This window comes from Epinephelus fuscoguttatus, linkage group LG4 (genome assembly GCF_011397635.1).
Source record: "Epinephelus fuscoguttatus linkage group LG4, E.fuscoguttatus.final_Chr_v1".
Lineage (NCBI taxonomy): Eukaryota > Metazoa > Chordata > Actinopteri > Perciformes > Serranidae > Epinephelus > Epinephelus fuscoguttatus.
In genome coordinates, this window is record NC_064755.1 from 12,498,843 (window position 1) to 12,512,631 (window position 13,789).

Below are 13,789 nucleotides of genomic sequence, written 5' to 3' on the forward strand. Positions count from 1 at the left end.
CTTATTTTCCCGAATGACCTTTTTGTACTTGGAAGGATATTCACTGTATTTGTATGTGTTCATCACCTCATATGTACTTAGTTATCCTGTCAGCTGAGACCATTCACACCTGTCTGTTATGCATCTCCAGCTGACCACTTGTGTTCAGATTTTGTCACTGTCTACATCACTAATGCTAAAAGACCAAAGGGTCTCTGGGACAATTATTATATCCACAATCTTGATGCTTGCTGGTTAACTTAGCAGTTGTGCTGGTACAGCTGGAGATATTGCTGTCAGCTGTTCAACACGCATCCTTCCACACGGCAAAATGGTCATGGGCAATCATGCAACACTTCAATGTGAAACAGGGAATTTATAGTTTAAACGCGCTGTCATCAAAACAACCACCATGTCCTGCATTGACAGCGTAGTCCTTGTCAGAATGCATCAGGACACATTAGCATTTACAATAAAAAAGATGTGTGATCAAATGCATCCCAGACCACCTCAGCGCGTGGTTTGAGTGATCAGATCACAATGTGTCTTGGTGGTCGTCTACACTTGTATTTAGAGCCGTCCACTTAATGTTTGGATCACCCAGATGCAATACCAGGTATAAACAGGGCTTGTAGTTTTAAACTGACTGCAGCAGATACAGGCTGTATTTAGGCTAATATACTTTTCTATGTTGATAAAACAAATCCTCTCCGCTCAACTTGTTATGCAAGTCCTTAAATCAATTGGCTGCACCACTGATGAGTCATCTCTGATGACTTAGATGTGTCACAGTTAGGGAGTGAACACTTGATGATGAATAATTTATTTTGTGTTTTCTTCTTAATTTAGATCTATTTGTAGAGATTTGTTTTATGTTTGACATTAAAGAGTATTTTCCATCTAAACACTGTTAAAAAACCCCAGTTACATCAGCGATGATACAGTGTGGTAAAACAAACTATGAAAAAGTCCAGGATGGATTCAGTGCTTTTGAAATGCCTGATTCCATGGCAGCTTTTCTGGCTTCTTTTTCTAGTTTTTTTGTGATGCATGTTGTGATGTTTATAGGTATTTTTTAAAATAAAATTGCAGGAGCAAGTGAAAACTGCCAGATTAGTTGTGATGCTGTCACAGATCTTATCATTATGAGCATGTTGATGCTGTTCGATGCAGCAGTATAGGACTGTCTCTGTTCTCCACCTGCTCTTTTTGGCTGGTTAGCATCTTTTAGCTAACTGTTTTGGTTTTACTGCCCAAACTTGACTGTTTTTGTCCAGTCTTACCACTGTCATGGTCATTTCCAGACACAAACAGCTGTTTAAGTGACAGAGCCCTAATAAACCCCGAATAAAGAGACAGATATTTCCTTCAGGAGTTGGTGGAGACCAAAACACAGCTAAAAGGAGAGTGGATAGCGGACTCAGTATTTGGTGGCCAGAGACACAACTTGAAATGAATGTTAGTGTTGTCCTGTGTCCGCTTGGTGTGTGAAAAGGCTGTCTGCAAACACATTAGCTTAAAAGATGTTTCTACTTGCCCCAAGTGGAAAAAAAAAACTCAGTTAATGCAGGTTAAACAATTTTTGGCAGACATAATGAGGTTTATACATCTTAAATTACTCCACAAGTATTAAATTTATTGTGCAAATACACTATGCATTCTGTTCAACATGGAGATGTCAGGCCTTATACCTCTGACTCTGCCCCTCTTGCAGACCTTTTATCCAAAGGTACAGACTGCAGTAACTAGTGGGAGAAACTGTAATACAAATAGAAGAAATACAGTAAAGCAAGAACCTTGAAGTCTTGCCAAGGGCATATACAGAATATGACTCTGGACTATGCATACAGCATATTGAGTCTGGGATTTAGAAAAATCTCTCTAGATATCAGGTTTCACAGCACCCTGAGGCTCCGAGTGGGAGTCACAGGAGGTTTATAATAGGCACAGTATGTGTATAGAAGACTATATTACGGGTACAATATTATACGCATTGGGTATGCGGCATGATATTAGTATTATACTAATCCAAACCACCTGGGATTTAAGAAGTTTTCCTTCAGATTTTGGAAAGATAATAATGAAATACCCACTCAAAGTTTCACTGAAAAAGTTTTTTTTGTGTGTGAGCACGAACACCAAAGAATACTGACACAATTCACAACCAGAGGAGAGAATATTTGAGGTAGTACTTAATAAAGTGAGAACAGTGAGGTCCTGACACTGAAAATGGAGCACATTAAATATTAAAAATGATTAGGGTTATGGTGCTGCACTCTGCTGCTGCAGCAGCAGTGCAGTTGTGAAAATGTGGAGCAGCAGTCAGACTTACTGAAAGCAGTCTCTCTGAGTGGAGACATTTTTCAGGTACTGCTTCAGAGCCTCGCAAAACTCGCCAAGCTTCTTCTGGGAAACCACCATCTCTTGACGAATCAGCAGCAAGGACTGCAGAGGAAGACAGAGACAGAGAGGTCAATTTTGTGCTGACATTTTTATATTAGTGTAAGCCACTGCATTTGTTACAAGCCGACAGATATAAACATATATAAGGTTCTGCATGAAACAGTGAAGCTTTACTTGGTATTTCTCATTTTTTAAGTGTCGAGCTTCAAGTCAACATCAATCTTGGAAGCCCATCGGCTATCGTCTGATGATGATAAGCCTCTGGTGGCAATGACCAATATTTCAGGAGATCTGGTGTAGCAAGCGGAGGTCTTGGCCAAGATTTCCTCTTTCATGCACCAGTCATTTTGGCTAATGTCTCTAAACAGATATTTACAAATGAATGCAGATAAATAAGTAAGGAAAGCTGATACAAATCATGGTCAGACATAGCCAATGGGTTCCGAGATTGCTCAGAGTATTACTCAGACTACAAACAGACTACACATGGAAACGAGACGCCTCCGATACCAGAATTTTGTACTGTTTCCTACAGACTCTGTATGCATATGCATATATCTGTTTATAGAGATTAAGTCACAATTGACTTCTCCAATAATTAATATAGACCTGGATCTTTCCCAAACCATAACCAAGTGTTTTGGGTTGCCAACACATAATCACATAAATATTACCACTAGGAGTGGATACTGTAGGGCAGGCAATAAAATGGCAGTATCTGAGTTTGCACATGCAAAGGTATCAAAAATGTCATCCAGGCAGCATATTGTAAATTTATTAAAGCAGCATTGCTTATTCAATACAAAGTCTTGGGCTACACTGACTTTAAACAGTTGTCTGATTTTGTCGTAGGGATGGCAATGTTAGTCTGGTGGTCCAGACTAAAATATCTCAGCAACTATTGAATGGATTGCTATAGTACCAACATTAATGGGCCCCAAAAGATGAATGCTAATGACTTTGTTGATCCCTTGACTTTTGGCACCACAATTATATTGACATTTCGAGGCTGAAATCTTGATTGCTCCTTGGTGGCGGGCTGCAGGACAGGTCATAAACCCCGCCCCCCCAAATGGGAAAAGGGCCAAAATAATGATTTAAAGTACATGTCAAATACATTTTTTTCTACAGATTCTGTCAACTTTAGATAGTTCTTAGCACGCTGGTGTATGTTCAAGGGTTAATTTTTCTGAAATGTTTGGTTTTAATTAGTTAATCAGTGTGCGCACTATCAATGGCGCTGCTTGTGACTGGTCAGACAGGTCTATGGGCAGGAACTCCACACTGCTGAGATTGTTACTGCATAGACTCTGGCTCCAAATGAAGTCACCAGTGCAAGATGGCAGTGGCCATATGTGGGATATATTGGCTTCATTTTTGTTCATTGGGGATGAGTGGAGACACGTCGTCAAACTTCATTTACAGATTATGGATCTGACCTATTGATGTCCCCCTCATGACAATTTGTAGCCACTATCATCTAGGTTTATATACAAAATGCAATACAAAAATCTATATAACAATTACCTATAAAACTAATGACATTCCCATCAGCCTCAGCTGTATTTTGTGTTTAGTGATATTGAGCTAATGTTAACATGTTAAACATGCCTAAGTAAGATTGTGATAATATGATAGCATGTGCTGTAACAAGGTCTTTGTGATACAACTGCAAATCTTTTATTCATGTGTTCATTAAGTGTTATACATCTCCTACAGCTACAAGCAATTTCTTTGATGCTGAAATGCAATGAGAGGGCAAGAGGCAGTGTCCTTCCACAGTACCTGTTTCCTACAGGTAAAAGCAACATCTTCATAATCTCACACAGGCTATAGAAATGTTCTGATGGACGCTTGGGAACCTAACAGTCTAAGACGCAAAAGATAAAGCTTTAACATCTCCAGTGACCTTTGTGTGTTTGTGTGTGTGACGGAAATTGAACAGATCTGTTGTTGCAACATTTCTGTGTTTGATCTTAACTTTCTGTACAGAACAATAGCTCCCTTCCCAGTGGGCCTGTATGTAACAGAAGCTTTAGTGTGTGGAAGGTAAGCGTATCTGCATGCGTGCGGACGTGGTTGAAGTGGTGCTGTACAATTAGAGCCCAGAGGATCATTTGCAGTTATTTGTATAAATCCCATTAATAACAAGAAGAACCAAAGAAGTGCTGCTACATTTGTTTTGATCAGATGAGATTAGCTGCTATCTTCTGCTTTTTATGTGCAGTCCTTACTGTAGCTCACTACAGTACAATTAAAAATTCATCCACTATGACCTAGATAACTCCAGCAGTGTCTCACTGAGACTTCACAACACACATTCACACACTCTCATATACACACACTCAAATATCACATGCACACGCATACTCTTGCACATACACACAGGCAGTGTAAAAAAAAAAAGCTATCCTTAGATAATCTTATTATTTGATATGAATTTATTATGTCCACTGCCTTCCTGCAGCTGATTTTTAACGGCTAGAACTGAGCTAAAACAATGAAACCACGAGCCACCTCTGTTGTAAACGTGGACCATAGAACTTTTATCTACATTTGGTTGTCAGACTTGAGAGGTCTTAGTGAAGAACAAGGGGTTAGAAAGTCTGAAGTTCAAAGTGAAAGCCATACTATGCAGGATTTAAGAGAACTCCACAAAATCATAAATTGAATTCTAAAATGAATGAGTTGCCATCTCTGCTTGAACTGGAGAAATAGCCTATGTTCTCTACGTCTACTGTTTGTTAGAAGTCTTGCTGTTGCATTCTGCACCATTTGTGGACAGGCAACCACTGCATCAGTAAGACAAGTAACAATGAATTGCAGTAGTCTGGGCGAGCAGAAATGACGGTGTTACTAAATTGTGCTACAATAGCCTGTATATGTATATTACATGCATCACTATGCAGAGGCCATTTAAAAATAAATAAATTCTTAACACTAAATTAGGCATACAACTGGGTGTCATCTGTGTAACAATGGCATGGTAGCGTTTAAGTGACTTATATAATGACCAAGGGGTATCAGATGAAAAATGGAATAAAATGGGACCAAAAACTGAGCCTTGTGGAACTCCACATGACATGAGAGTTAAGGAAGTAACTATTTACTCATCAATTTGACATGAAATTGGCTTATCTTCCTCCCGTCTTGCTTCATTTATACCTCAACTATCCCTTTCTACCTAACACGAATCCTCTTCCAGCTCTTCTATCCTCACTCCCACCCTTCTCCTCCTCCTCCCTGTGCTCCTCTCTCTGTCCTCATTCTGGGTATCCTTTAGAATACAGATGTGATTAAATTCTATTTATCTGTATGGAAATCACTGCTGCTCTCTCTCTCTCTCTGGTTACCCTGCTGGTAACCCCTGTTGGCTACTGTTTTTTCCACACTGTCTGGTTCTGTGTTAATCTTTCACTCCTTGTCCCTGAGAAATATTAGAGATATCTTAAGATAGGGTTAGACTGCAGAGAAAGGAATTGTTGCTGCAATTATCAGGACAGATAGTACATATCAGACTATGCAGCTGTTGTGTCACTTGAAATAGCTTGTTGTAAAACATCCTAATAAGAGAACTCTCTATATTTAGCAGCGGCAGCTCTTGCAGCTTGTGCAACATGCACGCTCTAAGTATTCAACACATCTGCATCCACTTATGTGTGAGTGTGCCTCTGTCACTTTGATTGTCTGTTTTATTGGCATGTAATGACTATTTATCTCTTGACATCACTGTTTATCCGCTGCCATTAACTTAAATTGGTGTCATGAGGCAACAGCATTACTGCAACATTAAGCTACAAGAATTAACACCTGGTTGTTTGTCCAGAAGATACATGTTGTATGTGTGTGATGTAATTTATGAGGCAATGACTGCGTGTGTGAAGCACCCATAAAAGTGATAGAACCTGACAGGCTTATGACCGCTGTACAGACTACCTCAAGACATGAACACACACACAACACACACACAAACATCCTACCAACTCAATTAGAAACACTACATTGCCCAGCAGCCTCTGCTAATCTAATCACTACCACTCCATTAACCATCCTGCCTCCCTGACCGAATCTGTACGATAACATCTGCTCCCCTCTGACACTGTGGCCCCGCAGAGCTGATAATTCAGGAGCCTCTAACTTTCCGGCTGTTTGCACCGAGCCGCTAACCTCTCATAATGGTCAGCATCAAAGGTAAATCCATGAAGGTAATAGACCCTTTTCTTGTGGCCTAGTGCTTTTGTCCCTAAAGTTCAGAAACTAAAAGTAACAGTCCAGGAAAACTGCATATATCATTAATGTCTTTGGCCTGATAGCCTGAGAACACAACTAGGCAGCCAAAAAAGAAACAAACTAATCAGATGAGTGTAAAAACAACAAGAAAAAGCTTAAGACTAAAACCTGAAAAAATCTAATCTATCTAATCTGCTAATAGCACAACCAAAAGTACACATAAACAAGATTAGATATTGGTATTACAAGGTTTTCATGCACTGAAAGGGTCAATTTAACATTTCTGGAAATACACTTATTTGCTTTCTTAACAACATAATGTACTCTCATGTCTGTTTGCTAAATAAGAAAATGTAGACAGGAGAAGGTTAGCTTATGATGTCTTAGCATAAAGACCAATGACTCTATACTAGGTTGGACAATGCATCTCCACGTTTCCACACTGTACAAAAATAAAGCCAAAATATGGCGGATACGGCCATTAACATCTTGCACTGGGGATGTCATTCGGAGCCAGTGTCTGTGCAGTGGTGATCTATATGGTATTAAGTTCTGACAGTTGTCAGTCATGACATCAAACCCCCACTTTACAGCATCAAAGATCTAATTAAAACCAAACATCAGAAAAATGAACACCTAAACGTACATCAGCATGGTAAGAACTGTGCAAAATGAGAGAAGCCATCTTTGGGAAAAATGTATGTGTTGTGTACTTTGAGGTTTTAATTTGGCCCACGTTCCATCCACTAACTAAGTTTATGGCCTAGACTGCAGCTAGCCACCAGGAGGCAATGAAGATGTTTTGAAGTTTTGGCTTTACTGGGGTGCTGTCATGTCATCCATCTTTACAATCTGTGATTAAGACTGAAATGCAGGAATAGGTTGCTGGGAAACAAGCATAAACTACTGGAAGTTGCTCAGGGCCAATAGTTACATAAAAAAACAGTTACACATAACTTTTTGTTTTCAAACTTCAGGTTTTGTACAAATGTTCATTAGTGAGTGTTAGAGGTGCTGATGGTGCTGGTAGGTGGATTTTGTTACCTTTAGACAAGCCAGGATGGCTAGTGCCCTATTTCCAGTCATGTATAGTCAAGCAAACCGTCTGCTGTCTAAGCTTAACTAACTGTCTCCTGCTAAGCTAAGCTGAGCTAAAATGTTGATCTCCTCTGTGTACATGTGGTCAGAAATAGTAGTATTAAAAAAAAAAAAGTAATCACTTGATTTGGGTTAGTTTGGGGTACTGATGTTTTATATGAGGTAGAGTTTGTTTAGGGCTGTAACCTGGGTTTTAGAAATACTGAGGTCATTAGGCTGCATTCCTCCTGAGCATTTTTGCTCCTGATCCTGATCCATCATTGGCTTTTTTTTTTTTTGTTTGTTTGTTTTTTTGGGGGGGGGGGGGGGGTGCATCTAGTTCACCACTTTTACACCTTATGCGTGTCTAACTGTGGAATATAAACTCACAAATTCCCAGAAAATTTACATAACTTACTTAACCTTGTACTGCAACAAGAAGAAGAGTGAGAGGGACTTAACAGTAACAGGTATATTAAACCTATCATGGTCTTTTTCTTTTAAACTGTCCATCATTACTTATAATACCTCTGCTGGCATTGTGCAATGAGTAGTAATTGCTTTGAGGGGGAGAAGGAAGTGATTCCTTCTAAAGGGAATTACATAATATGTTATTATCTTCCAGTAAAAACCCAACAATAGTCATTTCTGTCAGTTACAGAAGAGTGAAATTAATGTGTCTCTCCCAAAGCCAAGGGCAAACCTCACTGATGACAATGAGGATTTTAATCAATGCAGATGTTAAATCTGAGTGTTGAGGTCAGTGAAGTAGTACTGCCATCTTTACCATAAGTACAAATACTTTCCGATAGTTGGACTAAATTGCTCTGCCCTAGACAATGATATAATTTTGATGTACACATGTCCTTGGATATTGTGAGTTTGATCAGCAGACTCAGACTACAATTAAATTCATTAAAATAAATGCCATTAAAACAGCTTAGTACAAATCACACACACCATTTTTGCAAAATCAATATAGTGGTTGTAAGTAGTATTTGATTTTGTTGCCTCAGTAATTTTAAAGACGATGTCAGGTCTGATAGTCAAGTTAAATTTCAAGTCTTCGTTCTGTGACTTTAAGTCTGACTCAAGTCCTAGTCCCATGTCGGGCCTATAGCTCTGGAGTTTGGTGGAAAGGATTAAAATCAAAATCATTTGCCCATAGTAGGTCGAAACAAAACACAGTGTGAACCCCTTCCCTGATCGTGCCAAATTTAAGAAATGATAGATTCAACAGATATAGGCAAGATATGTAGAGTAACAGTGGTGGGGACATGTTTAAAATGCAGTTAAATCAATTGAAACTTGATGATATTAAAAAGTGTGTATGCTATTTCCCCTGGAGTCCCACCAGTTTTTAATATACAAAGACTACTGGCAGAGATCTGCAGCTCATTACTTTATATTGTTAACTGAGCTTTCAATATATATGATACAATGGATGTGCTCTGCCTGTGTCTGCTCAGTATGTGCATGAATATGTGTTGTGTCAGCAAGAACATATATAATGGTGCTTCTTCTTGTACCTGTGAAGCTGGAAATGGTTTGCATACAGTGTGTGTGTGTGTTTATGGGACACTATTGACTCTACAAAGTCTATTTGATTGGACAAACGACTGACTATCACCATGTCATAAAGATTCATGGAGCCTACTTTATAGTCTTGTATAAATATAATGATTTCTGTCTTCTTTCTCCTGGGCTCCATCAGCATTCTTCAACCCAATCTTAAAAAGGAGATTTTCTGCTGTTGCTGCCAACTAGAGTTGAATCCTATCAGCATTTTCACATCATATTTTTGGCTTCACAAATAATCTCACTGAAGGATATAGTCATAAGCATAGTGCTTACTAATACTGATTTTTCTCATTAGTTACAATTCTTTACCTAAAAATACATCACACAGACACTAAAGATGCTTAAACTTTTCAAATATTTCATTATAATTTTAACGGAACTGGAAAAGGTCTTAGATGCTTCCTTATTGAAGGCAAAATACTTTTAGAGAATAAAATGTATTATATTGAAGGAAAGATGTGCATCTTTAAACTGAATGAAATTTTTAGCGCAAGTTCAAGCAGGAAGACAACTGTCAACTGCCAATTTTATCAACACACTGAGACTCCGCCTCTATTGTCAAGTGATTTCACTAGATTTGTCCATTGGTCATCTCAGCTAAAGAATATTTAAACCGGTGTCAAGGCCCCATCTACAGCTCCCCAGGGGGATCTCTGATTGGCTATATTGGGGTCTATGCCTGTATATTCAACTAAAGGGATACTTCAGCTGATACTTGTATCATCATAATGTGGTATGTGTAAATGAACTAAGGTAAACTTCTCTGCATCTTGCCTGCGCCCAGATTTCCCTGCTCGAAGATTTTTGCTGGCTCGAACTATAGAGTAAAACTAGGCAGTGCTGATAAAATACATACGAAGAGTCTACTACTGTGCTGCCTATTTCTCTGGTAAAATGTTTTCAGAAACATATTTTAGTGTACTGTTTAGCAGTTTTACAGGAGTTTTAAACAGGAAGTGGGCGCCAACCTGTGTTGTGAAAACAGAGGCTGAAAAAACACTGGCTCACTGAACAATTGGTAAAACTAAGCAATACTGATCAAAAATAAACCAACATTCTGTTACTGCGTCGCCTAGTTTTTGTCTAAAATGTTTTTAGAAACGTATTTCAGCTTACTGTTTCACTAAAACAGGAAACTGTTTGTCACCAGCAGGCTGACATTTTTCTGGATGGGAAAGTCATCTTTCGTCATCCATAAGAGTAAGTGCAGTGCATTTTGGTAGTTATAGGTTTTCTACCTCTTGAGCAAAGGCAAATGCCATGGCCCTTTTCCTCTGTTTTCTCTGGTCATGTAGCACTGATTTCAAAAGTATTTGTTTCTTTCTACTGCATAGACAGCTCAGTTTTAAGACCATATCTCCAGCAGTAAAATATTTCTTTAATCAACAGGGTCATGAGCAAGGTTTTATCTAATAAAGCCTCTGCATTCCTGTTGACGTGTCTCTTTTCCAATTAAACTAAAAATAAAATCAAGTGTTGTGTGCTCAATTGTTGGAGCACAGCAGCCAGTGATTTGCCAGGGACACATTTAGCTTTTTTGCTCATCATTAATATCCACCACAGTTTTTACAGTGTGTGTACAATGTTTGTGTGTTTGTAGCATAAAATGGCTGTAAATGGCACTGTGATGGTTTCGGTGCCAGTAATAATTTAATACAGTCTATGTATCTGTGTCTCACGCAGAGTCATTTTTGACACAACCTCTGGGGGGCGCCTAAGTCAGAAATTTCTCACACTCAGTTGGACAATCCACCAAAAACTTGATGTACTATATTAAGGACATATACAGGGAAATGTCAGTGAGCTGAAAGTATGTCAAATGTAAATCATTAAAAAATTATTTCATGCTCTCTCTCTCTCTCTCTCTCTCTCTCTCTCTCTCATATCTGCACACAACCCCCTGAGTGAAGCTCTGAACTGACAACTGTATCAAATATTCAGAGATCATCTATCGAGGACACATACTGTACTGAGTGTTATGTGTTAAGTGTGTGTGTGCGTTTAGCATGCCGTTGTGGTGAATTTTATCCCCCTGGGTATAAAAATGGAAATAGCAGAAAGATGTGTGAGTATGTGTTGTAGGAAAGGGGAGGATCAGTTTAGTGTTACCATGGGAACTGGGAAATACCACATTCAGGTCTTCCTCTCACACCTTCTCTTATTCTTGACCCCTCATCTCCCCACACATTCCCCCATTCTGTCTCTTCCAAAGGCCTTCCTTACCCACTTCTCTTCACTGCCCTAGTTCTGGTTTTTGACATCTCAACGCTCTGCAGCATTCTCACTTCTTTTTTTTCTTCTCCTACCATCTCCTACGGTCCCTATATTTACTCTCTTATTTCCTCCCCTATACATCTCTTCTCTCCTACTCATTCTTCCTCCTCCTTCACGGTCTCTGTCTCTTTACCCTATCCTCATTCCTCCTCCCTCCTGCTCTCCCTCCTTCTTGCTCTAGGCTTGTGGAATCCCTCATTTATTCAAACAAAAAAAAAAGAAAAAGAAAGAAGCCCTTCATTAATTCAGGGAGAATTTGCATATTTCTCCTTGGGCTGCAATAATAGATGGATGACTACAGTATGGCTTACAGTGCCCCGACCTGCTGACTGCAGCAGTGGGAGAAGAAGAATAAATACCTTACAATAAGCAGCAGCACACTTACAGTACAACGGTGGCTGTCATCGTTTTTTGGCCTGCAGCACCTTGCTAGACTATGTCGTTCTTTGTTTTCAGGCTATTTGACTTGACAACTAATACAACTAGTGCACTAGTAGTAGGCTGGCTCAAAGTAGTAGGTAAGTAACAAAAAAGTCATGTTCTCATGCAGTCCAAATATAAAAACAATTATAGTAAAAACAAAACACTGGGTGTTTAAAGCAGCATTTATCTTTTTTTTTTCTTTTTATCACTTCAAATCGGAACAACAAAACAACCTGAAAATCACACCAAAAGTTATTGCTAACAAGTTCGCTATACACCTAGCAAACATGGAGCAACAATAGTATTAATTTAGAGTTCTGGTGACCTCATAAATCAAAGTCCAACATTCACTCATGTTTTAGCCCTAATTTGGTCTCTACCAACTCTGGGCGTGGTGAATTTGCAATTCCTACAATGATGAAAGCATGACCTGGTTAGTACACATTGCCTTTGTTGGTTTGGTTGGTTAGTGCAGGCTATTTTCAAGCACTGTTTGAATGAATAAAGTAATTCATTAGAATAGGTATATAATCCACATAATCATGAGCCAGTAATTTGTGTATACGCCACATATGCAATGACAGGACTAAAGAAATAAGTTGTATAAAGTACAAAACTCCACAAAGGGAGTAAAGTTGGGGTGGTGGATGGGTCAAACAAACACAGAACTTTCCCCCTGGAGACTAGTGTCCATGTCCCATGTGAAACCAAGTGAACTTTTGAGTTATTTTAAGGTACATCATCACCATGTTTCTCCTTCCAAAACCTAACCTGTGTGACTTGACATTCAGTATGTAACATGACAATGCAAAACCATGTTTACTTTCCTAAACCTAACCTACAAAACTTTACTTGCCTGAACCTGACCTACGTGACTTTGCATTAAATACACAACTTTACAATAAGTACGTAACATGACAATGCAATTCACTGGACGCTAATTCATACAATATCAAACAGTTGTATGAGGATACGTTGGTTAGGTATAGGCAGGAGACTGAGTTGGTCAGGGTTAGGGTGAGAACGTCAGGGTAAGTCAATCCGAGGCAGAGGCAGGCAGAGTAGGGCGGAACATGCCTTCACTATCCTATGAAATGCAGACCTGCCTGTGGGGAATATCTTGCTCCCTGTCTGCTATCAAAGCGTACAGTGGGTTAATGATATCAGAACTACAAACAGCCATCTGCTGTGGCTGGAAATCAGGTTGACAAGAACACTGAGACTGAACCAAAACAGTAAAGTTGCAGGTTGTAAAATCAAATTAACAAGCTAAAAGACACTAAGACACCACAATAGCTGAGATGAACTGCAGAGATGGGTGATAATTCTACAGTATGTGGGTTTGTCACTACAAACAACCCTTTTCATATTACACATAGACATTTGACTGATTATTCACACAAGAATATGAATTACTGCAGCTTTAACTTAAGTGGTGAGTAGCCATGCTGTCTGTGTGGGTTTCCTTTGAGTGTTTCCTCCCTCAATCCAAAGATGTGTACAGCAGGTTAGGTAATTTAGAGATCCCAACTTGCAGGTGTGAATGGATGACAGTTTAAGCAAAGGGGAATCGCAGTGCTGCCAAGACTGTTTGACTGACAAGTAATATTTGGGAAGCGGCATGAGGAAACAGCAATCATCTCTTAGCTTCTAAAAAACAGAAACAAAAGCAGCAACAAAACAAATTAAGTGTAACTGCAGCCTCCAATTACAGTATCAGTTAATGGAAGCAGGCTGTGGTTGTAGTGTGCAGCTCCCAGATGTTATCATGTGTATTAAAATTCCATCTGTGAGACTTGGAGACAGAGATCTCTGCAATTAT

At 39.2% G+C, this 13,789-nt stretch overlaps 1 protein-coding gene across 2 annotated transcripts in view; it reads right to left on the bottom strand.

Annotated features, from left to right (window-relative positions):
- Window positions 1-13,789, bottom strand: part of necab2 (N-terminal EF-hand calcium binding protein 2) — a 178,327-nt gene that overhangs the window by 17,430 nt on the left and 147,108 nt on the right. For both annotated transcript variants that reach the window (XM_049575053.1, XM_049575052.1), the window contains one exon: window positions 2,312-2,424. In XM_049575053.1, coding sequence (XP_049431010.1) covers window positions 2,312-2,424 — 113 coding nt within the window. The remainder of the gene's footprint in view (window positions 1-2,311; window positions 2,425-13,789) is intronic.